Source organism: Canis lupus, chromosome 13 (assembly GCF_048164855.1).
Source record: "Canis lupus baileyi chromosome 13, mCanLup2.hap1, whole genome shotgun sequence".
Lineage (NCBI taxonomy): Eukaryota > Metazoa > Chordata > Mammalia > Carnivora > Canidae > Canis > Canis lupus.
Genome location: NC_132850.1, coordinates 15,655,434 through 15,683,132, shown reverse-complemented (window position 1 = coordinate 15,683,132; position 27,699 = coordinate 15,655,434). Strand labels below are relative to the sequence as shown.

The 27,699-nt window shown below is 37.5% G+C and overlaps 1 protein-coding gene and 1 non-coding gene across 17 annotated transcripts in view; one reads left to right on the top strand and one right to left on the bottom strand.

Moving 5' to 3' along the window:
• The window catches only part of MAST2 (microtubule associated serine/threonine kinase 2), a 208,308-nt gene that overhangs the window by 126,386 nt on the left and 54,223 nt on the right, over window positions 1–27,699 (top strand). For all 16 annotated transcript variants that reach the window (XM_072772330.1, XM_072772329.1, XM_072772328.1 and 13 more), the window contains one exon: window positions 20,052–20,143. In XM_072772330.1, coding sequence (XP_072628431.1) covers window positions 20,052–20,143 — 92 coding nt within the window. The remainder of the gene's footprint in view (window positions 1–20,051; window positions 20,144–27,699) is intronic.
• On the bottom strand, window positions 21,576–21,682 carry LOC140603299 (U6 spliceosomal RNA). Its single transcript, XR_012006297.1, has one exon. It is a non-coding gene; the product is annotated as a U6 spliceosomal RNA (small nuclear RNA).

The following is a 27,699-nucleotide window of genomic DNA, read 5'->3' as shown; positions in this document are numbered from 1 at the left end:
TTTACCTGTAAATATTTCAGTTTGTATCTCTAAAGATAAGGGATCTTGAAAAACAAAAACATTACTATTCTAACACCTAAAAATGATTAATAGTTTACCAGTATCATCAAATTTCCAGTCAGTGTTCTTTTCTTTTTCTTTCTTTCTTTAAAAAAATTTTTTTTAAAAAGATTTATTTATTTTAGAGAGAGAGTGGGAGGGAGGGGCAGGGGGTGAGGCAAAGAGAAACTCCAAGCTGACCTACACTGAGTGCAGAGCCTGTGCGGGGTCAATCTCCCCACCCCAGGACATGAGCTAAAATGGAGAGTTGGGCGCTTAACTGACTGTACCACCCAGACACCTGTGTTTTGCTTTGTTTTGTTTTTAATTAGTATCCAAACTATGCCAAACACAGTTCATTTGGTTAGTATGTCTCTTAAATAGGGTGATCTAATAATTTATTACCTAAACTTGGAAACTTTTGGTAGTGAAAGGAGATTCTATTAATTATATTGGGACAGCAGGCAGAAATGTGATTGTCATGGACAAATTGGGATGTCTGGTCACTCTGCTTTTAAGTTTTTTTTTAATCTAAGTTTTTCCACCCTCTTTTTCTTTTTGCATTTCCTGTATTGAAGAAACTGAGTTTGTCCTGTAGACTTTTCCTACGTTCTGCATTTTGCTCATTGCATCCTTGAGAGGTTCTTTAACATGTTTTAATGACTTCTATATTTCCTGTAAACTGGAAGCTTGATCTGATTCTGGTTTGACTTGGAGGTTGGGAGAGAATACTTAATTTTGGTGCAGTGTACAGTTGTTGGGAGACAGATAATGTCAGATCACTCCCATGTTTTGAATAGTATTGGCCATTGATAATTATCACCCTTACTTGATTGGGAGTTTGCCAAAAAGGTGATATTGCCATTACCTTTCCATTTATTGGCTACAGTATTACATAAAAGGAATTTACCCTTCATTATCTATTTGTTATCTTACTCTTGAGTCAATTTAGCTAAACTCTTTCCTGGCCCTTCAATTTGATGCCTCAGATGTTACCAGTTCCTTGGTCTTGTTTCAAACCTGGTAACTACTCTTTGTAGTGAAGATTGTATACTCAGAGTAGTGGAACAGATTGATGTGTGTGTGTGAAGGCTCTTGGAGCTTGCCATTTAAGTAGCTGCTAACTGATTGCTGATCTGAGGAAACCTTGACTCCCTCTTTTGGCTCCTAGAAGTCAACCTGGGGTACTTTTTATGTAGACCCTTGTTGTGTAGGTGCTCCAAGAGGTGAGAACTGATCCAGATATCAAGAACCCAGCAGCAAAGGTAAATATTTGTTGATTTTTCTTAGGGGTTCTTGCAGCAGCATCCCTTTCCTGCCCCTGGCTACTACAGGAGGAAGAACCAGTGCCAATCCTGATTGCCTTAAAGGATCAATCCCTTCCCTTGTCTTGGTAGATAGGAGGTTTGAGGCTAACAGTCCTTCTTCTGAGGAGAAGAGTCAGAGAAATAATTTTCGATGATAGAGTTATCTAGCATAGAAGAGTTAATTTTCATGGTGCACCTTCAGGATAAATTCCTGGGGATTCTGAGGCAAAGAATAAATGCATATGTAGTTTTATTAGCTATTGTCCAGTTTCCCAACATAGTGGTTATATCAGTTTGTATTTCCACCAGTGGTGTAAGATAATGTCTACAGTAGTCCCCTCTTATTTGTGGAGGACCCAGTGGATGCCTGAAACTGAAGATAGTACCAAGCCCTATCTATATTATACTATGTTTTTTCCTATATGTACGTACCTCTGATAAAGTTTAATTTATAAATTAGGCACAGTAGGAAATAAACAACATTAAATAATTATAAAATAGAGCAATTATAATATACTATAATAAAAGTTATGTGAATGTGGTCTTTCTCTCAAAATATCTTACTGTCCTGTACTCACCCTTCTTGTGATGATGTAAGATAATAAAATGCCTACATGTTGAGATGCAGTGAGGTGAATGATATAGGCACTGTGACATAGCATTGGGCAGCTACTGACCTTCTGATGCTATGTCTTCCCAAGTGTCGGTGACTGAAACCACCAGGAGCAAAACTTTGTGTAAGGATGTGTGTGTGTTTGTATGTGTGTGTGTGTGTGTGTGTGTGTGTGTGTGTGTGAGTGGATTACTGTTGTATGTCAACTATACTTCAATTAAAAATAAAAAGAAGTTGAAAAATCAAAAAGCAGGGAAACTATTGTATTTGCTCTCAGCCTTGCCAACCAGATATATTACAAGCTTTTGAATTTTTTCCAGTCTGATGGGTAAGAAATGGTATCTCAGGGTTACTAACTAAAAAATCATATTAAAGGGTAACTCAGTGGCTCAGTTGATTAAGTGTCTGACTCTTGATCTCAGCTCAGGATGGGAATTCAAAACCCCATGTTGGGTTCTACACTGGGTGTGGAGCCTACTTAAAGTAAAAAAAAAGGTGGGGGTCATATTAAAATGTTCCTTAAGGATGAAGAATGTGTTTCCAAACCTTATGTGGAGGGAATTAGTTTCCCTGTCCTAGGAAATTGAGGTGGATTCATCTATATTTCATTCAGCTGTATACTAGGTCCTCTGAGCAGTGGGGGTGGGGGGTTGGTGGGGAGCCAAATTGGCAGTAGGAAAGTTCTCAGCACATAGTAGATTGAGAGAGAATGCTTTTTATCCAGTAAGCTTTCAGCTCTCAGCTTTATTCACCTCTAGTACAGTCATTCTGAGAATATTTCAGATGATCGCTCTGGAGTTTAGCAGATATTTTTAAGAATAATTTCAAAATTGTAAGAATAGTTCAAAGAGTCCCCCACCCTCGCAAACCGATAGTCAACAAACTAAAGCCCATAGGCCAAATGTAAGCTGCAGCCTGTGTTTGTACAGCCCTCGTGCTAAGAATATATTTTACTTTTTTTTTTTAATTTTTATTTATTATTTATGATAGTCACAGACACAGAGAGAGAGGCAGAGACACAGGCAGAGAGAGGGAGAAGCAGGCTCCATGCACCGGGAGCCCGATGTGGGATTCGATCCCGGGTCTCCAGGATTGCGCCCTGGGCCAAAGGCAGGCGCTAAACCGCTAAACCGCTGCGCCACCCAGGGATCCCTATTTTACATTTCTGAAGGGATGTTTGAAAAACAAAACAAAACAAAACAAAACAAGGATGCCTGGGTGGCTCAGTGGTTTAGCTCCTGCCTTTGGCCCAGGGCGTGATCCTGGAGTCCTGGGATCAAGTCCTGCATCGGGCTCCCTGCATGGAGCCTGCTTCTCCCTCTGTCTGTAGTGTGTCTCATGAATAAATAAATAAAATCTTAAAAACAAAACAAAACAAAACAACTAAGGACTATGCAGCAGAGATCACATATGGCCTACAAAGCCTAAAATATTTATTATCAGGCCCTTTACAGTTTGCCAACCCCTTCCGTAATCCATTTGAGAATCTGTTCCTGACATGATATCACCCCAGAACACTTCAGCATGTACTTCCTACAGAAACATTTTTGTAGCTATAATATAGCCCTTAAAATCAGGAAATGAGCATTGACAAATACCATCACCTAATCTATAGATTAATTCATATTACTCCACAAGTCCCAGTAATGTCTTTTATAACAAAAGGATCCAACCAAGGATCATGTATTGTTAAAATTTTATTTTTTTGTCTTCTAAAATTCAGAACAATTCTGTATCCTTTTCTCAACTTTTATGACTTTGATACTTTTGAAAGTTAGAGGCTTGTTATTTGATAGACTGTCTTGCAATTTGGATTTGTCTGCTATTTCCTCAGGATTAGTTTCAGGTTATGCATTGTTAGGAAGAAAAACTTTTCCTCTACCTTCTTAGTTCAGTGCCTGGGGGCCTGTAAATTAAATTAACAAAAGAAAGATTAGCTGGTGAAAAGGCATAGAAGTTTTATTAATATTTACATGTATAGGAGTTCACAAAAGAAATATAACTCAAAGAACTGGTTAGACTCAAAAGCTTATGTACTCTTTTACAAAGAAAAGGGGATGTGGGCTGTAAGGGATGATAAATTGTGGGAAATATAGGACATGTGGAGAAACTAATGGAAAACAAAGTCTCTTTATGCAAACACATTGTAGCTCTTCTCTAACAGGTCCTCCTTTCAGGCAGGTAATGAGGACAGAGAACTCTTCCTGCATCTGTGGATTCTTATTTGCCTTTGGCTTAAAATAATCCTTTTACCAAGGTAGAATATTTTGGAGTGGCAAAATCTGGTTCCCTTTCAGAATCTTTAGTGGATGTTCTTTACCGTTTCTGAAAAAGGATGGTGTTCTTCTTGTTGCATCCTATCAAGTGATGCAGGCGTTCATTTTATCTCATTACCCTGAAATTAACCTTGATCACTTGATCTGCTAGTTTTCTCTGCTGTATGGTTACTTTTTTTTTAATCTCACTAATTATTAAGTATTTTGAGGGAAAGTTATGTAACTTTTAATGGAATTATGTAACTACCCCATTTTTTCATCAAATTTTAACCCACTATTTTTAGCTTCCATTGATGTTTCTTGGTTGAATTGTTACTCTATGCTGGTTGTCAAATGGCATTTTTCAAATTCCATCATTCTTTCTGCACTCATCAGTTGGCATTGCACTATAAGGGAAAGTTTTCTCTTCTCCTTGTTCATTTTTTCTCTTGTATCAGCATGATGGGATCTTATTTAATGGGTTATAATCCATTTTAAAAAATATTTATTAGAGAGCATGAGCAGGGAGGGGCAGAGGGAAAGGGAGAATCTGAAGCAAACTTCTCACTGAGTCTGGAGCTGAATTCGGGACTCAGTTCCATGACAGCAAGATCATAACCTGAGCCAAAACCAAGAGTAAGATGCTTAACCAACTGAGCCACCCAGGTGCCGCAATTTAATGGATTATAATCTGTTAATAACATTGTATATTTTGATGTTCAAATTGTACGATATTTGGTCAAGGGGAGTCCTCTCATTCTGACGTCTTTGTTTGGGACATGTCTCTGCCATTCTTTGCGAACCTTGTAACTTTCTGGCCGTGCAAGATGTTCTTGGCTGGTTTATTTTGTACTCCCTGCCCCAGCCCTTGTAATAGCCATTTCTCCAAGGAACACAGGTCCTTTTAGTGGAAAATGGTATTTAAAAGCCAAGATATATGGATGATAGGCATAGCTGCTGATACTTAGGTTCAGTGTTCCCAGAGAATGTATATATGTGACATGCATGCATGGTGCCTTCCCCCAAGCATTTTGCCGCCATCATCATCATCATCATCATCATCATCATCATCATCATCATCTAATGGCTTCTAGACTGAATTATTCAGGAAGGAAGAAGAGGGAGAATTCTTAAATCCACTAAGTACATTGGATGCAGCCTTCACGCCTGGATAATTTTTTTAAAAATAAGTTTACTTAAAAAAAGTTTATTGAGATATAATTTACATACTATAAAATTCAATTCTAAGTTATTTGGTGGTTTTTAGCAAATTTGTAAAATTGTGCAGCCATGCCCATAATCTAAATTTAAAATATTTCCATAACCCAAAGAGTTTCCTAGTGCCCATTACACCAGTATACTGTCTTCTCCTAGGCAACCACTGATCTGATTTTGGCTGTATAAATTTACTGTTTCTGAACATTTCATATAAACGGAATCATATTCTTTGTAGTGTTTTTTTTTGCCTCTGGCTTCTTCTAGCATAATGTTTTTGAGGTTTATTCTTGCTGACTAATGTTTCATTGTATGGATAGACCACATTTTGTTAATCCATTCACCAGTTGATGAACATTTGGATTGTTTCCAGATTGGTACTATTAGGCGTAAATGTAGCTGTGAACACCTGCATACATGTCATTGTGTAGACATATGTTTCCATTTCTCTTGGGCAGAACCTAGGGATGAAATTGTGTTGTATGGTAAATTTATAGTTTTTAAAAACAAACTATTTTCTGCAGTGGCTGTGTCATTTTATATTCCTACCAGCAATATTCGAGGGAATGTTTTTCTACATCTTCATCAACACTAGATATCCTGTCTTATTGATTATAGCCATTGTAATGGGTGTGTAGTAGTAGCTTATTATGGTCTTGATTTGCATTTCCCTAATGATTAGTGATGTGCTTGTTGGCTGTACATATATCTTCTTCAGAGAAATGTCTATTCAAGTCCTTTGGTCATTTTAAAATCTTGTGTTCTGGTCAGCCCGGGTGACTCAGCGGTTTAGCGCTGCCTTTGGCCCAGGGTGTGATCCTGGAAACCCAGGATCGAGTCCCACATCGGGCTCCCTGCATGGAGCCTGCTTCTCCCTCTGCCTGTGTCTCTGTCTCTCTCTGTGTGTCTCTCATGAATAAATAAGTAAAATCCTTAAAAAATTTAAAAAAAATAAAATCTTGTGTTCTTTTGTTGTTGAGTTATAGGAGTTCTTTGTATATTCTGGACATTAATTTCTATAATATCTTTGCGTAGATTTTGTTCTGGTTCGATATGGATTACTAATTTTTTAAAAGAGGTATATTTTTCCTAGTCTGAATATTTATGAGAAGTTCATGTAGAAGAAGGACCAAGGCAGTGAACTAGACTGTTTGGAAGTATCTGTGGTGCATGAGGAAGCTCATTATATTGCAGTTTTTTTTCTGACTGCAAGTCTGTCCTTGGGCCTCTGCACTGTGGTCCCAAATAAGGTTCAAGAAATAAAATCATATAACCGTCCATTCACTGTGTCTGTGTTTGAGTGGGTTCCTTAGTACTGTCTTTCACGGTCTATTTTTAAATATTTTATCTCAGAGTTGAACTCATCTGTTGAGTTTTAATAATTTTTAAAATGAAGTGTAATTGACATATTAGTTTCAGGTATACAAGATAATGATATGATATATATATATTGTGAGCATTCACTACATTATAACTAGTTGATAATGTATCACTATACACAGCTGCAAATTTTTTTCTTTGTGATGAGAGCTTGTATTTATTTATTTATCTATCTATCTATCTATCTATCTATCTATCTATCTATTTATTTATTTATTGGGAGAGATGGAGCTGGGGCAGAGGGAATGTGAGAGGTAGAAACTTAAGGAGACTTACACTGAGCATGGAGCCCGATGTGGGGCTCTATCTTACATCCCGGAAAACATGACCTGAACTGAAATCAAGAGTTAAACAGTCAACTGACTGAGCCACCAAGTCACCCCTGTGATGAAAACTTTTAAGATCCTCTCTTTTAGCTACTTTCAAGCATGCAATACAGTATTATTAACTAGAATCACCATGCTGTATATCGAATTCCCATGACATTCATTTTATAACTGGAAATTTGTATTTTTTGACCTCCTTCATCCACTTTGCTGCCACTTAGGCAACCACCAGTCTGAGATTGGGCTCATAATTTAGAATTTCTAAAGAAATGTGGAAACCATGGTAACTAGTATGAAGACAAATCAAATTTACCACAACTTTCCAGACATGTGGTAATCAGGATTAGCTTTATATTATTTCATTTTACCAGAGCCTGTATTTGTGGAGGGCCTCTTTAATGGAAGTGTACTTCATTCAAGGAAAAATCTTTAGTCTTACTGGTCACTTTCCTTTGATTACCAAGAGACGCATGGCTTTTAAAATGTATGACGGGACCATTCTCTCCCATTCATTAGTTATCCAAGCAATAGTAACTATGCATCAGCCATTGTCCTGGGCCTTGAAAATACAGACATGTTTAGAATACAAATTCTGAAGCCCACTCTAGGGCTCTTAAATTTCTCTTCCATCTCTACTACCAGGTTTATTTATTCAGAACTTTGGGAAAGTGAACATCAGCTATAGTCACCAATGACAGGATTATCTGATCTCTAGATGGTGGGCACATTTACTTAAGTGTGGTGGGCAACTCTTTCTTCATCTTGAGACTTGGGATGGGGACATGTTGCGGCTGCCATGTTAAGGAAACGTCCCACCATGTCACACAATTCCAGGAGAGGCTATTGCACAAATCTACATTTGGCCAGTTTCTCCCTCTCCTCATGTTTGACTTTAAAACTGTTGATTGGTCTTTTAAATCCATGTGATGGTACCTTGGACGTTGACATTTGAGCTTTAGACCTATGTTTGTTTCTTTTCACTATAAGTTGTTATTGTTGCAGGACGATGTTGCTGAGACATTTAGCATTTGGCTCTTATAAACTGCTACAAGCTGAATCATACCCTTGTTTTTGAGGCATACATGCCTTCTGAATCATCTTTAGAGTGGAGCTCCACATTAAGAAAGTCCTACACATGATCTTAGCCAAAATGCCTAGAAGCAATTTCACGTTAAGAAAGCCTAGGGCAAGGAGATGTAAATTGCATTAGGTTTTCAAAATCTGTTAATACCTTATTGTGATTTAGGGCAAGCTACTTAGCCTCTCTGTGCCTCAAGTATTGCTTTAAACACATAAGCTTAAATTCAGTAGATTGTGAAGAAAATGCCAAGGGACCTAAATCTAAGGAAACAGTACCAGAACAGCGGAAACCAGTGTGAAACTTCTAAGAAAGTAGGCTAAGGTGGGAGGTGTACTAGTCTTAATATCCTTTAGGGGAAAGTGGATAAGGCCTTGAGCTATTTTGGGTAGGGAGATTCTAAGGTAATATAGAATTGAGACCCCATATATAATTAGGAACCTCAAAGGACTTTACGCCCAATGGACTAGGAAAACAGTTTACCCACTGGCATGGAGAGATGAAAAGTTCTTTAGTCTCATCTGGGTTTTAAATAGGGCCCTTAAAAAAAAAAAAGAAAAGAAAGTTTTCCTTGAGAATTTTTAACTGTAGGCTTTTATTAAGTGAATTTGGGTCCTGGAGTTTAAAATGTCTGTGTGGTCTAGGAACTGATTCTGAGGTGGTAATAACATTGATACATCTATCAGAAAGAAACTCAAAATTTCATTTAAATGACACACTCTCAAATCAGGTAGTAGTACAAGGTTCCCATAAATAAAGCCAAACTGAAGATGATTTCACAGTACAAAATTATAGATCATACAAAGAAACAATCTACCATAAATTAGATTCAATAGAAAAAAAATGAAACAATAAACCTAAGAACTTCAGAAAGTACCATTGCAGATAAAGTTTATGAAATAAGTATATTTAAAATGAGTAAAAATATAAACAGACACAAGAGAAAAAAGACATATTTAGTTAAAAAAAAAAAGACATTTTCCCCAGGCATATTTGGGAAATATGTGAATTAGAATCAAGAAATCAAATATATTGCATCATTAAATTTGAAAACTTAGCAGTCAGGTTATATAGTAAAGCTGTGGACAAAGTTAGTAAAACTTTATCTAGAGTGTAACACAAAGATGGAAAGATGTAAAATATGAATGAGAGCTAAGAAGTATGGAAGATACAGTAAGAATGTCTAACAGTATAGAGAAATGGGGAAAAGGCACTATTTATAGAGATAATGATTGAGACCTTCCAGAATTGATTAGAAATTAAATAACATCATGAAACACAGTAGGCATAAATAAATCTCCATTTAGATACATTGTAGTATCTAAATGTTGCAGAACCATAAAAACAGAGGTCTTAAAGGCAACTTGAAAACCCTCAAGAAGGGGGAATCCCTGGGTGGCTCAGCGGTTTAGCGCCTGCCTTTGGCCCAGGGCTCGATCCTGGAGTCCCGGAATCGAGTCCTGTGTCAGGCTCCCAGCATGGAGCCTATTTCTCCCTCTGCCTGTGTCTCTGCCTCTCTCTCTCTCTCTATGTCTATCATGAATAAATAAATAAAATCTTTAAAAAAAACCCCTCAAGAATCTACAAAAGCTAAAAGAATGCTAACACATGAGTTCAGTAAGAAAGTCCACCCAAAAAAAATTGAAAACAGATAAATGTACAAGTACACAAATGTTCATAGCAATATTATTTGAAGCAGCCAAAAAATAGAAACAACCCAAATGCCCATCAATTTGTGAATGGATAAATAAAATATGACATTCACACAATAGAATATTATTTAGCCATAAAAAGAAATGAAGTACTGATAAATACTACAGCGTGGGTGAATCTGGACATTATGCTAACTGAAAGAGGCCAGACAGAAAAGACCACATGACATGTTATTCCATTTTTTAAAAAAGATTTTATTTATTTATTCACAAGAGACAGAGAGAGAGAGAGAGAAAGAGAGAGAGGCAGAGACACAGGCAGAGGGAGAAGCAGGCTCCATGCAGGGAGCCCAACAGGGAACTCGATCCTGGGACTCCAGGATCACGCCCTGGGCCAAAGACAGGCTCTAAACCGCTGAGCCACCCAGGGATCCCCTATTCCATTTTTTTTAAAGAATTTATTTATTTATTCATGAGAGACACAAAGAGAGGCAGAGACATAGGCAGAGGGAGAAGCAGGCTCCTCACAGGGAACCCGATGCAGGACTTGGTCTCCAGAGTGGGATCACACCCTAAGTCAAAGGCAGATGCTCAACTACTGAGCCACCCAGGCATCCGTATTATTCCATTTCTGTGAAATATCCAGAATAGGTGAAACCATAGAAATAGAAAGTACGTTGGTGGTTGCCTGGTAAGGGAGGTGGGGGAGGAAGAGGGAGATGGGGAGTGACTGTTTATGGGTTGCAGGAAATCTTTTGGGGGTAATGAAAATGTTCTGGAATTAGCAGTGGTAGTTGTATAACCTTGTGAGTATGCTAAAAAACCCTGAATTGTATACCTTATAAGGTTGAATTATATGGTATGTGAATTATATCTAAAAAACAAAGTTAATGGTTAAAAAAAAAAAAACTAGATAAAAAAGAAAAATTAACTACAAAGGAATAACAGTCCCAAAAGGAGGCAGCTGGTGGTGGTTCTTCTTCTTCTTCTTCTTCTTCTTCTTCTTTCTTCTTTCTTCTTTCTTCTTTCTTCTTTCTTCTTTCTTCTTTCTTCTTCTTCTTCTTCTTTCTTCAAAAGATTTTATTTATTTATTCATGAGAGACACAGACAGAGAAGCAGAGACACAGGCAGAGGAAGAAGCAGGTTCCATGCAGCGAACCTGATGTGGGACTTGATCCCCGGTCTCCAGGATCATGCTCTGGGCTGAAGGTGGCGCTATACCACTGAGTCACCAGAGCTGCCCAAAAAGGAGGCTTCTTAATAGCAGTAACAGGAGCCATAAAACAATGGAATATCTTTAAGATATTGAGGAGAAAGTCACTCTCAACAAGAGGTTGTAGGATTCCATACATGTTTAATTATCCTTGAAAGTCATTGAATAAAATAAAGACATTTTCAGATAAACAGCAAAATTGAGAAGATTTATCACTGTCAGATTCTCACTGAAATCATTGCCAAGAAACAATGTGAGATCCAAGAGGAAATGCTTAGCAAAGAAACTGGAAAATATATGAATAAATTTAAGCAAGCATTTCTTGCATAAAATAATATAATTATTCATTTGGCAATATAAAACAAGCTAGACCTGAGATACTGGACCAAATAATATGTAAATTGAAAGGGGATGGGGAGAATTGGAGTTAAGATCTTTTAATTTTGTTCAGGAGTGTTGAGATGCTGGCTGACCTTAGACTTTGTTAAGACAGGAGTACTCGTTAAAACTTTAGTAATAATAATTTCTGTTTTTTTAAAAAGAAAGTAAAAAAATGTATAATTTCCAAATCAATGAAGCACATGTTTAAAAAATACATGGTTAATCCAAGAAGAGCTGCCATTAAAAAAAAAAAAAAAAAGAAAAAATGGAGTAAGGGAGATTAGAGGAGAGCATGTCACAGTATCAATCATACAGGGAAGTGGGGAAGGTCACATTTTAGTAAAGTCTTGAAAGAGGTAAGAGATTTTTACCATTGTATTACTGAGGAAAGGACATTTCAGGTTGCAGGAATAATTAGCGTGCAGTGACTCTAGTAGCTAATGATCTCTATGTGAAATTAGCTTTTGGAAGGTTTTGGCCAGAGTAAATAATCTGATCTATACTTTTAAAAGATTACTATGACTAGTTGTACTGAGAACACACTGGGAATGTGAGACAAGAGTAAACCAGGGATAGTTAGGAAGCTGTTGAAGTAATCTAGACAAGAGATAAATCATGAGTTTATTTCCAAGTAGCACCTTTTATTGACTGAACGAACACACCTTTTCTCCCACTCTAGCTTCAGTCTTTTTTCCATCTATCTATCTATCTATCTGACTCACTTATTTACTTTTTTTATAATTCCAATATAATTTACACTGTAATATTTATTGCAATTACAATTCTGTACATTACTCCATGCTCAATGCTGATAAAAGTTTACTCTTAATACTCTTCACTTATCCCCCCCACCCGCAACCACCAGTTTGTTCTCTATAGTTAAGATTCTGGAGTTTTTGCCTCTTTTTTTTAGTCTATTCAGTTGGTTTGTTTCTTAAATTCCACATACTAGTGAAACCATATGGCATTTGTCTTTCTCTGACTAATTTATTTCACTTAGCATTTTACCCTAGAGAGCCATCCATATGTTGCAAATGGCAAGATGTCATTCTTTTTTGATAGCTCAGTAATATTACATTGTGCATGCGTGCGTGCACACACACACACACCCACATATATATTATATATAATAGATTTTCTTTATCTAATCACTTATCAGTGTGACCCTTGGGTTCTTCCATAATTTGGCTCTTGTGAATAATGCTGCAGTAAACATAGGGGTACATATACCTTTTCAAATTAGTATTTTTATACTCTTTGTAACACGCAATAGTGGAATTACTGGATCATATGATAGTTCTATTTTTGATTTTTCGATAACCTTCATACTATTTTCCACAGTGGCTGTGCCAGTTTGCATTTGCACCAATAGTACACGAGTGTTTCTTTTTCTTCACATCCTTGCCAACACTTGTTACTTCTTGTGGTTTTGATTTTAGTCATTCTGATAGGTGTGAGGTAATATTGTAGTTTTGATTTGCATTTCCCTGATGAGGGATGATGTTGAACAACTATTCAACTATTCAGTGGCTGTTGGCTATCTGTATGTCTTTTTTGGAGAAATTCTTTATGTCTTCTCCCTATTTTTAAATAGGATTATTTGTAAGTTTTTGGTATTGAGTTTTATCAGTTCTTTACATATTTTGGATATTAGCTCTTTAGTGGATATATCGTTTGCAAATGACTTCTATTAAATAGATGGTCTTTTAGGTTTGTTAATGGTTTCCTTTGCTGTGCTAAAGCTTTTTATTTTGGTATAGTCCCAGTAGTTGTGTGTGTTTGTTTGGGCTTTTGTTTCCTTTGCCTCAGGAGACCTATCTAGAAAAATGTTGCTATAGCCAATGCCAGAGAGTTTTTTTTTTTTTTTAAAGATTTTATTTATTTATTCATGAGAGAGACACACACAGGGAGAGAGGCAGAGACACAGACAGAGGGAGAAGCAGGCTCCATGCAGGGAGCTTGGTAAGGGACTCGATCCTGGGTCTCTCCAGGATCAGGCCCCTGGGCTGAAGGCGGTGCTAAACCACTGAGCCACCAGGGCTGCCCTGTCAGAGAAATTAATGCCTGTCTTCTCTTCTAAGGTTTTTGTGGTTTCAGGTCTCAGATTTAGGTCTTCAGTCCATTTTTGAGTTTATTTTTGTGTATGGTTTAAGATAGTGGTCCAGCTTCATTTTTTTTTTTTAATGTAGCTATCCAGTTTTCCCAACACCATTTGTTGAAAATTAATTGACCATATAATCATAGGTTTATTTCTGGGCTCTCTATTGTATTCCATGCATTTACGTCTCTCTATTTTTGTTCCAGTACCATACTGTTAAAATTACTACAGCTTTTTTTTTTTTTATTTTATTACTACAGCTTTGTATTATATCTTGAGATCTGCGGTTGTGATCCCTGCAATTTTCTTCTTCTCTTTCAAGATTGCTTTGGCTATTCAGGGTCTTTTGTGGTTCCATACACATTTTCAGATTATTTCTTCTAGTTCTATGAAAAATGTTACTGGTTTTTTTATTTTATTAAAAAAATTTGTTTTGAATATTTTATTTATTTGAGAGAGAGCATGAGCAGGGGCAAGGACAGAAGGAGAAGCAGACTTCCTACTGAGCAGGGAGCCCAAACAGGGCTCGATTCCAGCACCCTGGGATCATGACCTGAGCTGAAGGCAGATGCTTAACTGACTGGGCTATCCAGGCACCCCCAATATTTTATTTTTTTAAGTAATCTCCACACCCAACATGGGGCTCAAACTAACAGACCTGAGACCAAGAATCACATGATCTGATTGAGCCAGCCAGGTGTCCCTGTTGGTATTTTGATAGGATTGCATTAAATCTGGAGACTGCTTTGGATAGTATGGACATTTTAATAATACTTATTCTTCCAGTCCACGAGCATGGAATATCTTTAAATTTGTTTGTGTCATACTCAATTTCTTTCATCAGTGTTTTATGGTTTTTAGAATACAGGTCTTTCACCTCCTTTCTTAATTTTGTTCCTAGGTATTCTTTTTGGTACAATTGTTAATAGGATTATTTTCTTAATTTCTCTTTCTGTTACTTCATTATTGATGTGTAGAAATGCAACAGATTTCTGCATATTGATTTTGTATTCTGACTTTACTGAATTCATTTTTCCATTCTAGCAGTGTTTTGGTGGAGTCTTTTGGGTTTTCTATATATAGTATCACGTCACAAATAGTGAAAGTTTTCCTTCTTCCTTACCAATTTGGTCTTTTGTTTCTTGTCTGATTGCTGTGGCCAGGACTTCCAGTACTATGTTGAATAAAAGTGATGAGAGTGGATATCTTTTTGTCTTGTTCCAGACCTTAGGGGAAAGGCTCTCAGTTTTCCCCATTGAGTATGCTGTTTGTTATGGGTTTTCGATATAGCCTTAATTTGTTGAGGTATGTTCCCTCTAAACCTACTTTGTTGAAAGTTTTTTTCATGAATGGATATTATGCTGACAAAAATGCTTTTCCTGGGATCCCTGGGTGGCGCAGCGGTTTAGCGCCTGTCTTTGGCCCAGGGCGCGATCCTGGAGACCTGGGATCGAATCCCACATCAGGCTCCCGGTGCATGGAGCCTGCTCCTCCCTCTGCCTGTGTCTCTGCCTCTCTCTCTCTCTCTCTCTGTGTGACTATCATAAATAAATAAATTAAAAAAAATGCTTTTCCTGCATTTATTGAAATGATCATATGGTTTTTGTCCTTTCTCTTACTGATGTGATATATGACATTGATTGATTTGCAAATATTCACCCACCCTTGCATCCTGGGAATAAATAAATGCCACTTGATTGTGGTGGGTGGCTTTTTTTTTTTTTTTTAATGTGTTGGATTTGATTAGCTAATATTTTGTTGCAGATTTCTGCATCTATGTTTATCAGAGATATTGGCCTGTAGTTTTCCCTTTTTTGTAGTGTTTTTGCCAGGTTTTGGTATCTATAATACTGACCTCAGAATAAATTTGGAAGTCTAGTTTCTCAGTCTGCACAGGGACATTGTCATGGATGTTACTCTGAAATAACATCTGAAAGTCCTTGACCTTAAATGACCCCCAGATTCTTCTATATTTTATAGAAGAACCAGAAGTGGGCTTTTCCTCACTCTAAATTCTGAAGGGGAATAGCCACATGTTAGCCAATTACTGAGTTCTCTCAAGTTTCTCTGAGCAGCTGGACTTTTGGGATTTCGAGATTAGAGAGGTGAAGGGGTCTGCAACTATTCATTCTACTTCATACTCTGTTGCTTCAGACTGGGAAACAGACCTCCTAAATGGGTTTGCAGCAGCTCCTGCATGGAGGAGAGTGGCGGGGGCGGGGGGGGGGGGGTCAGATTTGCATACCTGCTAGTTGATGGAGGGAAGAAATTTTGAAGGCTGAGATCTCTCCAAATGTGGCCACAGTTCATTCGACAGTATCACAGAAGATTGCAAAGGGTGCTTTAGTCGTTGATCCTACTATCCATTGAGATGACTAGGGTGAAGCATATAAGAAAGTGAAATGCCAGGTCTTGATCCAAGTGACCAAGTGACTGGGATGGTACTGAACAGCAGTCTGGTTTAACCCAATCCTTGAAATAGGCAGCAGAGCATCAGCTCAGGGAGCTTCTAGGTTTCCTCTCATCAGCTGAGAGACAGCGTGGCTGACTGTAAACATACAGTACTTTTATCTTACTGGGATGAAAGAATTAAGACCTGTTCTTTATCTTCTAGGATCCTGGGGAAATGGCCAGAAACTCTTGAAATGGAAAAATTAGCCAGTTCCTTGTTTTGGATCCCAGCTGAGTCATGGCATCTGTAACAGGGTGTCTGACCTTTTTTTCCCCTAGCAGCTGTTGCAGATTTGCCAATTGAGATTATGTGTACCTTCATAAAAAGGCATGTGGCCTGGAAATATGATCTTTAGTGTTTTGTATTTTGTTTTAAATTTTAAATAAGATCATAGCAAATGAAATTAGAATCAGTTATCTGTCCCTGCAGTGTCAAGAGATCTTCATTTTCATAAAGGAGTTTAGACATAATCGTTTGATATACCTTACACATGCCAGTATACAAATATCTTCTTTTATTAACAAATCATATTCATCCAACAAATATTTTTTAATCCTTGTAACAAATCATATTCATTTATTCATTCATTCATTTAACAATTATTATTGTTTTTTTTTTGAGAGCCTGCCATGTGCTGGGCATTGTTCTAGGAATTGAGGAATACGGGATCCCTGGGTGGCGCAGCGGTTTAGCGCCTGCCTTTGGCCCAGGGCGCGATCCTGGAGACCGGGATCGAATCCCACATCGGGCTCCCGGTGCATGGAGCCTGCTTCTCCCTCTGCCTGTGTCTCTGCCTCTCCCTCTCTCTGTGTCTCTCATGAATAAATAAATAAAATCTTAAAAAAGAAAAAAAAGACATCTAGTTAGAGATATCAAATATGCACTTGATATAGGAGTCTTATACTCACAGGAGAGAACGCAGAGTTATCTATAAAACGCTGGGCATCATCAACATCAAAGATTAAAAACTATGAAACTGGAGGGGTGCCTGCGTGGCTTAGTTGTTTCAGTGTCTGACTCTTGATTTTGGGTCAGGTCATAATCTCAGGGTCATGAGATCAAGGCCCATATCAGGGTCTGTGCCAGGTGTGGAACCTGCTTAAGATTCTCTCTCTCCCCCCCCAAAAAAAAAAAAAGATTCTCTCTCTCCCTCTCCATTTGCCCTTTTGACCCAACCCCCTGGTCATACTCTGTCCTCTCTAAAAAGCTATGAAACTGGAAAAAAAAAAATCGTTAGGGAGTCAATGTAGGGAGAGAAAAAAGATGTTTCAGATCTGAGCCCCAGGGTACTAAATGATTTAGAGGTCAGGAAGAGAAGGAACTAGCAAAGGAGAATAAAAGATGAGCAGCTAGTGAGGTGGAAGAAAACCAGGAAATCATCATGTCCTAGAAACTAAGCAAAGAAAAATATCTCAGGAAGTCACACAGATATTAGGTTGAGCAAAAGAAGCCAAACACACACAAAAATACACAATGTACAATTCAACAAACGAAATTAATACCACATGATAGAAGAAAGTGGTTGACAGACAAAGGGTTGACTGGAAAGGGCACATGGGAACTTTCCAGGGTAATAGAATTATTGTCTTTTGTTTTCAATGTTGTTATATGGATTGTATATAGTTATCTCATTTAACAGAACACTTAAGATCTGTATTTTATTGACTGAATTATATCCCAATTTTTAAAAAAATTAAAGAAGGAGTTAAAAGTATAAATGATGTTTTTTGTTTTTGTTTTTTTTTTTTTTTAAGTGTAAATGATGTTATGTTGAGAGGTTACATAAGATGAAGATCAAACTCATTGGTGATTTTGATAGCAATGGTTTCAATGGCAGAATGGGGATGACTATCTAGAGTGGGCTGAGGAGAGAATAGGAAATGAAGGTATGAAGATGACAAGTACAGAACCCCCACATGGGATCTTTCCTGAACACAGATGCAAAGAACTGCACAAAGTCTAGGGAGGTCTAGGAAAGATTTTATTTTATTTTTGTAAGATGGAAGGAACGACAACATGTTTTTATTATGATGAGAATGATTTAGCAGGAAGTAGAAATTCATGGCATAGGGGAGGGAGGGCAGTGTAGGGTACAGACTTAAAGAGGAGAGTCAGAGGAGTTGCCTTCAATAGGAACATGATCTTTCCTTCTGCTCTTGTAGAGTATATGAATACAAATTTAGGCTAATAGACTTGTACAACAGAATATGAAGTATTTTTGTGTGTTTTTTTTTTAAGATTTTATTTATTCATTCATGAGAGATACACACAGAGAGACATAGGGAGAGGGAGAAGCAGGCTTCCTGCAGGGAGCCTGATGTGGGGCCCAATTCTCAGACCCCAGGATCATGACCTGAGCCAAAGGCAGGTGCTCAACCATTGAGCTAGCCAGATGCTCCTCTGTTGTTTCTTTTTACCCTCAGTTGAATTAAAAGCAAAGTCAGCAGAGGAGGGTGAGATTTGGGGAACAAGTGCTGCTGGAGGTTCAGAGTTGGTTGTCTTGGAGAGAGAGTGAGTACACACTGCCTAGGTAACTGTAGTATGGTTAAGGAGACTCACTTAACAGTTGTCATCATAAATATAAAGAGATACTGGCCAACATATTGTGGGTTTTTCTTTAGTCACCTTCAGCTGCCCCAGTGCCGTTGTAAAATAGGTGGAAAGTTGGGTTTAAAAGGGTTGGGATTTCACCAGGAATGCGGTGACGTGTGTGTGTGTGTGTGTGTGTGTATGTGCGCGCACGCGCGCGTGTGCACACGTGCGCTGAGAGAGGGGAGTTAAGCAAGATTTCAGTTAGAACTAGAATTTAAAGTGAGTGTTGAACAAAGAAGTTGAATATAGGAAGTTTGCTGACGACAGAATGAGTTCATGGAGGCACAGGGTAAGCTATTTTTTGTTGAAAGATCAGAGAATAGAGGCAGACTCTGTCAAATTAGAGAAAGAGAATCTGGAGCATGTGATGGTGATGGAGGTAATGAGGGCTGTGAGACAGGATTAGATTTGTCCTGATGGTTTCTTAGGGAAAAGTGCTTATTATTTCTAATCATCATCTTGTTCTTGAGATTGATCTCAATCCTTTCAGTGGTTTCTTGTCACATTTCCAGTAGTTCTTTATGGCAGTCTACCAGACCTGCAGAGTCTGGGTGTGACCTACCCCCTATGGCCTTTATAACTTACTCCTTTTCCTATAGTTCTTCCCTCTTGTCACCCACTTTACTATTTTTTTAACATTCCACTTCCTCCACCCTTCTCTCTTTATTTTTCTTCTCAGCAGTATTCTAGTTTGAGGACAGAGACTTTGTCTTATTTCCTTTCACTTCCCTAGCATCTAGAGCAGTGCCTGGTGTAAAGTAGGTATTTGGTAAATATTTACTTGGATGAATATAAATAGCAAGTTTCCCTAATGCCTTTCACATAAATTTGTGCACATTTTCACTAGCAGGTATAGCACGAAATGGCTTTTCATGATGATTTGGTTTTTTCCAACCACAAGAAAAAACCTCAGGCATTAACATGCTATAGAAAGACAGTTTATAGAAAGAACTCAAGCCTGTTTTGAAATTTATGGTGAAATGAAAGTATTACTTAATTCTTAATTAAGCAGTTTTTAAAAAATAGATTTCATGGGTTAAATTAATGGTTTCATTTTTAATGGCAGGAACATTACTTTTTTAAGAGATAGGAGAATGTGTTTTTTGTTTTCTAAATCAAATGTACCATGACCATTCTTTAGGTACAATTGAATCATGGTTGTTACCTTTAGAGGAGCTCCTTGAGTTTGCTTAGGAAGTAAAACCTAAACATTAGAAAAGTGCAATGGCATTACAAGATAAAAGTCAAGACTGTGACAAGAGTTATTCTAAGGCCCAACACTATGAATTATGAAATCTTTCTGAGGCCAACAGTATTTGCTGACCCATTTCAGCTTAAAGTAGTATACTGCTCAGCCCATGGAATAATGTCACTCTTTTGTTCCTCAATAGCCATTTAACTTCTCTGAGCTGATGAACCTGTTATAACTGACATTCTGTTTTCATTGCAGTTGTCGGACAAGTAACCGCAAGAGTTTGATTGTGACCTCTAGCACATCACCTACACTACCACGGCCACACTCACCACTCCATGGCCACACAGGTGAGTGCTTGAAGGTTAAGAAAGATGGAATGAAAGAGTGGCCAGTGACACCTCATTTCTGTTCTACTTCTCACTTTGTGTGTTTCGGCATATGACGTTGTCACTTTACTTGGTTAACTAAGGCATAGAGAGTTCATGAACATGCTTTCTATGGGAGAATATATTCAGTCTGTTTTTGATTCTTAGTTGTTTCTTGCCTTGACCTGACAACATTCCTTTTGTTTGGTTTTGTACATATTTTGGGGCCAGGTATATATCCTGGGCTGTGGCCTCTGTTCTGGTATATGGAGAGTGTGTTATGGCTCCAGGCATCTGGGGCCATGTGAAAAGAGCTTTATTTTTATTTTAAATTTTATTTTATTTCAAAAATTTTATTTATTTATTTATGAGAGATACAAAGAGAGAGGCAGAGGCATAGGCAGAAAAGAACATCTTTTCATATGCATACTTGCCATCTTCTTTGCTGAGGTGTCTGTTTACATCTTTTGCCTATTTTTTAAATCAGGTTGTTTGTTTTCTTTCCATTGAGTTTTCTGTGTTCTTTGTATATTTTGGATAACACTCTTTTATCAGATGGAGCTTAATCTCAGGACCTTGAGATCATGACCTGAGCCAAAACCAAGAGCCAGACGCTTAACCAATTGAGCTACCCAGGTACCTCTGGTATTATGTCTAAAATGTCATTGCCATACCTAGGGTCATCAAGGTTTTCTCCAGTGTTAACCTTTCAAGAGGTTTATAGTTTTGTGTTTTATGTTTAGGTCTGTGATCAGTTTTAATGTTTATGAAGGTCTGTAGGTTCATTTCTTTGCATGTGGACGTCCAGTTGTTCCATCACTACTTGTTGAAAAGACTAGTTTTTTGGTGGGTTTTTTTGTTTTTGTTTTGTTTGCTTTTGCTCCTTTGTTAAAGATCAATGGACTATATTTATGTGGATTTGTTTCTGCCAGTTTTTGTTCTGTCTCTAATCCATTCCATTAATTTGTCTTTTCTTTACTTACCATATAGTCTTGATTACCATAGCTTTATAGTAAATCTTGAAGTTAGGTAGCATTAATTATCTGACTTTCTTCTTTTTCTTCAATACTGAGTTGGCTACTATTTTGGGTCTTTTGCTTCTCCATATAAACTTTAGAATCAGTTTGTCATCATACACAAAATAAGTTGCTGGACTTTTGATTGGGATTATGTTGATTCCATAGATCAAGTTGGGAAGAACTGACATCTTGACAATATTGAGTCCCCCTGTCTATGACCATGGCATATCTCTCCATTTATGTAGTTCTTTTTTGATATCTTTCATCAGAGTTTTGTAGTTTTCCTCATATAGATCCTATACATATTTTGTTAGATACAACTATTTCATTTTTGGAGAGTAGTAATGTGAATGGTAACATGTTTTTACTTTCAAATTCCACATGTTATTGATAGCATTAAGTGTTGACTTTTCATGAATTCGTGTGTCATCCTTGCGCAGGGGCCATGCTAATCATCTCTGTATCATTCCAATTTTAGTATATGTGTTGCTGAAGCAAGCACAAGTGTTGACTTTTGTACATTAACCTTGTATCCTGCAATTTTGCTATAATAGTTTATTAATTCTAGGAGGTGTTTTGTTTTGTTTTTGCAGATTTTTTGTATAGGTTATCATGTCATGTGTGAACAAAGTTTTATTTCTCCCTTCTCAATCAGTATACCTTTTATTTCTGTGTCTTAATGCATTGGGTAGGACTTCCATTGCAATATTGAAAAGCAGCGGTGAGAAGGTACTACTTGGTGGGAAAGCTTCAAGTTTCTCACCATTAAGTATGATGTTAGCTTTAAGTTGGTTTTTTTTTTTTTTTTTTTTTTTTGTAAATGTTCTTTATCAAGTTGAGAAATTTTCCTTTTATTCCTAATTTGCTGAGAGTTTTTTAAACCATGAATGGGTCTTGGATTTTGTCAAATGCTTTTTCTGCATATGTTGACATGATCATTTGATTTTGCTTCTTTAGCTTGTTGATTTGATGGTTACATTAATTGATTTGCAAATGTTGAAGCAGCCTTGCATACCTGGGATAAATCCCCCTTGGTTATGATGTATAATTTCTTTTAGGCATTGTTGGCTTTGGTTTCTCTCATATTTTCTGGAGGATTTTCCATCTTTCTTGAGAGATAATGGTCTATAGTATATTTTTCTTGTAATATCTTTGTCTGGTTTTGGTATTAGGATAATGGTGGCCTCAGAGAGTAAGTTCCCCCTGCTTCCATCTTCTGGAAGAGATTGTGGGGAATTGGTATAATTTCTTACTAAATGTTTGATAGAATTCACTATTGAACACGTCTGGACCTGGTGCTTTTTGTTTCAGAAGGTTATTAATTATTGATTAAATTTCTTTAATATAAGCCTATTTGGATTATCTGTTTCTTGCCTGAGCTTTGGTAGATTTCGTTTTTTAAGGATTTGGTCTGTTTAATCTAGGTTATCCTATTTACGGGCCTGGAGCTGTTCATAACATTGTTTTATGATCCTCTTAATGTCCATAGAATCTGGAGTGATGTTCCTTCTTTAATTTAAAAATTAGTTATTTGTGTCTTTCTCTTTTTCTTAGCCTGGCCAGAGGTTTATACATTTTGTTGGTCTTCTCAAAGAACCAGCTTTTAGTTTTGCTGATTTTTCTCTGTTGATTGTTGTGCCCAAGATTGCGAATCCGAGAAACCACCAAAGAGCCGACACCAATGCAAATACATGAGAGTTTTATTTACAAGCTCGAGCTTGAGTCCAACTATACCCGACACAGCGGAGCAGGGACTTGGACCCCGAGACTAAGAGGCTTAGCAGCTTTATAGGGGCCAGTGGCCAATGGGATACGCAGAAAGTTGCACAGTCATGTCGGTCCACACGCAGGTGGCCAATTGAATTACATCTTACCCTATAGTATCCATTTGAGCTGGCCTATTACTTTGGTCAGAATTGGCAAACAGTTTTGGCGGGCACAAGGCAGAGTTACATTGTTATGAGCCAATTTCTGATTAGGGTGTGCCCAGCGGCTTGACTAGGATGGGGCAGCGCCTTAAGCAATAAGCAGGTCATGTGGATGTCATACAGGAGGTGGCGGGTGTAGCACAAAATGGAGTTAGTCCTGCTCTGCTTGTCCAGGGGGAGGGGATTTTTGTTAAATTTCCTGGGTTCCACATTGATTTTCTGTTTTTTATTTCATCAAGTTCTCCTCTACCATTTATTATTTCTTTTATTTATGTTAGACTTAATTTGCTTTTTTAGTTCCTTAAGGTGGAGGCTTAGATGATTAATTTTTGATCTTCTTTTCTAATATATGCATTTAATGCTAGAATTTCTCTCAAAGCTGTGTTTCACTGTATCTCACAGATTTTGGTAAGCCATGTTTTCATCTTCATTTAGTTCAAAATATATTTTAATTAATTTATCTTGAGATTTCTTCTTTGACCCATGTGTTATTTTAAGGTACATTTTTAATCTCCAAGTATTTTGTGATTTTCCAGTTATCTTCTGTTATTGACTACTAGTTTAAATTCCACTGTGATCTGAAAATAGACATTGTGTGATTTCTGTTCTTTTAAACTTGTTAAGATGTGCATTATGGCCCAGAATGTGGTCTATCTTGGTGAATGCTCCCTGTGGTCTTGAGAAGAATGTGTGTTCTGCTGTCATTGGATTAAGTAATCTATAGATGTCAGTTATTACCAGTTGATGGTACTACAGAGTTGAACTATGTTTTTACAGACTCTCTGTATATGTAAAGATGAAATTGCTGAGTCATGGGATATACTGTATAAATTTTTGGAGTAGGCTTAACAAGTCAGGGGGCATGCATATTTGTTAAATATCACTTGATTTTAAAGTAGTATACTGGAACTTAGAGGATGACTTCCTTGAGCCTTTGGAGCAAGCCCCAGTAATTCATTCCTCTTTACTCCTTAACACTTGGAGCCTCCGAACTCTATCTTCCTTGAATCCACTAGGGCTAATTTCATTATCCTTTGTTTATATCAGTCGCTAGAGGAATCCCCTGGCACCCTCCTCTCCCATCTCCTTAATTACTCTAAGTCTCTGGATATTCCCTGTTTTGTCCCTTTTTCTCAACCCTCTCTGACTCTTGAAACCCTTCCAGTGTACCTTCTAGAATTTATTATCAGCAAAATCTCTTAGATGCTCAGTCTCATTCTAATGGAATCCTGTAGGAGAGGGAGGGGTTAGAACAGACTGTCCCACAGCCCTCTCAAGTGTTAGCTCTTACCTTAGACCAAAGGAAGAGGAGGTGTCTTCCTTACCTTTTTATTGTTCTCCTTCTCTTTTTCTTAATATCCCCAAACTTGGAATCTTATACTATTAAATTATATTACTACCTACCCATCATTGGCCATAAAGGAGAAGGTTAAGGTTGTAAAAATCTTAGCTTTTGACTCTGTTACTCTTCACTTCTAACTCGTGTTATTCTTGATGGTTTGAATACACTCATTGCTTTTTCAGTTCTTAGAACTTTCAGTTATTTGAACTCCTGTCTTCCAGTGAGCTTCTCCTCCATATTCCCTTAGTTACTTAGACCGTGTCTGCATAATTTTAGTTACATTCTTCTTGTTGTTTTCTAAGCACTACCTCCAATCTTTCTACCTTGTGCCATCTAGAAACCCCATCCCCCCAAAACCAAACATTTGATTCCAGGATCTCCAATCCATGGGACTCTTAAATATATTAAATTTGGCATGCCTTCTAGATATGGATATGGGTAATTCAATGTGTTGGGCTGGAGAGTACCTGGAAGAGAACATAAGGAGCCAGCAGAATACTTACCGATCTCTAGGGCTGGTGATACAAAGGGATGTGTGAAACCAAACAGTTATTACTTGAGAAAGCTGTAGGGAAAGCTGTGTATTCAGGGGGTAGTCAAGTTTCACCTAATAAAGATGTTAAGGACTATACTAAAGATATGTTCAGGGCGCTTGGGAGTACAAAAGTAAGGATACACTGGCAGTTGCAAGACAGGAGACCATTGCCATTTTCAAGATGTAATTGAGTGTTAGAAATGGAGAAAGAGGGACACCTGGGTGGCAGTTGAGCAGTTGAGCAGCTGCCTTTGGCTCAGGGCATGATCCCGGACTCCTAGGATCGAGTCCCACATTGGGCTCCCTGCATGGAGCCTGCTTCTGCCTCTGCCACGTCTCTGCCTCTGTGTGTGTGTGTCTGTGTGTGTGTGTGTGTGTGTCTGTGTGGATAAATTAAGGAAATCTTAAAAAAAAAAAAAAAAAAAGAACATAAAGGGAATTTTTTTAAAGGCCATAAAGGAGAAGGTTAATACTTTTGACTACCTTAAAAGTAAGAATTTATAGTCATCAAAAGATATTGAGAGATAGTAAGCCACAAGATAGGAGAAGATAATTATCATGCTAAAACTGGCAAAGGGCTTGGATTAGACATTTAGAGAATTATAACAAATCAATAAAATAAAAAAATAGTATGACTGAAAAATAGCCAAGAGACTTAAATAGGAGTTAGTTAACAAAAGCAATCCAAATAGCTAATAAATACTTTTTAAAGCTTTTATTTATTCATGAGAGACACAGAAAGAGAGAGGCAGAGACACAGGCAGAGGGAGAAGTAGGCTCCATGCTGGGAGCCCGATGTAGGACTCCATCCCTGACTCCAGGATCACGACCTGGGCTGAAGGCAGGCGCTAAACCGCTGAGCCACCCAGGGATCCCCCAATACTAAAGATACTTTAATCTCTTTAGTAATTATGGAAATGCAGAATAAAATCACAATGAAATGCCATTATGTGACCACCAAAAATGGCTAGAAGTGAAAAAACCAAGTGTAACTAAGTATATGAAACACTGGTAATCCTTAAAAACCTTAGTGGAAGTATGAATTGTTACAAAGATTTTACAAAAACAGCTTGGCATTGTTTTTATATAAAGTTTAAAAATAGACAAATTAGAACATGAAAAGCCACTTATTTTTATGACTCCGTTTCTATGAATTGTTCAGCATAGGCAATTCCATAGAAACAGAAAGTAGAATAGTGGTTTGTCAGGACCATGGTGGGGAGAGGAGAATCAGGAATGATTGCTAACAGGGACAGTTTCCTTTTTGAGTGATAAAAATGTTCTGGAAGTAGATAATGATAGTTGTACAACTTTGTGAATACACTAAAAACCACTAAACTGTACACTTTAAAATATTGGATTTTATAATATGTGAATTATATCTCAGTTTTTTAAACTGACTGAGAAAAAACTAAATTTGAATATTAGAGATACATACTTAATTGATGAAGCTATAAAGAAATGATTGACATAAAGGTAAGGGCAATGTTTACCTTTATTGGGAAAGGGGAGGGACTTTGGAAGGATTATGTAGAGGGATTTTGGGAGATGGCATTGTTAATCTGGATGGTGTTTACATAGGGCTTGCTATATAATTATATTCCTTTATAACTAAACTGTGTTAAGTGAAACAGCTGGTTCAAGGTCAAATGACGGTTTCCAGTTCTCTTTGTTTATATGTTTCATTATAACTTGTTTCTCTTGGATGGATGACTACTTGACTTTGAACTATCTCCTCCAACTGCTAAACTGCTTGGTAAAGTTAAAAAAAAAAAAAGCCTCCTTTATAGGCTGCTGGGTTTTCTGTTTGTTGAGATTTTTTTGTTTTTGTTTTTGTCCTGTTAACCCATTTCTGGCTATTTTTAAGAAAGTTCTTCTCAGTAATGTGATTTTTAAGAATTAATTTAAATATTTGCTTCAGGGACACCTGGGTGGCTCAGTGGTTGAGCGTCTGCCTTTGGCTCAGGTCATGATCATGGGGTCCTGGGATTGAGTCCCACATCGGGCTCCCTGTTTTTAAAAAATAAAATAAAAAATAAATATTTGCTTCAAAATGTTAATATTCTAACATCTTAATTTTCTTATTTTTTGTTTTTATTTAAATTTCAGTTAACATACAGCATAATATTACTTTCAGGTGTATAATACAGTGATTCAGCACTGTTTCACAGCACTGAATGCTCATCACAACAAATGCTCTCCTTAACCCCCATCACCTATTTAACCCATCTCCCCACCCACCTCCATTTTTAACATCTTAATTTTCCCTCAAAATAAGACTAATCCAAGTTATTGATTTTATTCTATCATAACCTTCAATTGGTAATTTTGGCCTTTTTAAGGTAAAATGAATGTTGGAGAAGTAGAGAAAACATAGGAAAAGTAGCATGCCATTTTTAGGTCATGGCATCTGGTTGGTATAAGTTTCTCTGGTCTTTATCCCAGGTTCCTGATACAGAGCTTCTAGAAACCTTGGAACTTCCTGAGTGATAGGAGTGTTTTTGTTATGCTAACAGACAGTTCAGGGTGGCCCTTTACGTAGCTTTATGGAGGCTTGGTCACCCAGAAGGAAGACCAACTACATGATTAAAAAGCTGGAACTTTGGGCCAGCCCAACCTCATGGGGAAGGGATAGGAGCTGGAGATTGAGTTCAGTTGTGTGGCCAATGATTTAATCAGTTGTGCTTGTGTAATGAGACCACATTAAAAAACTG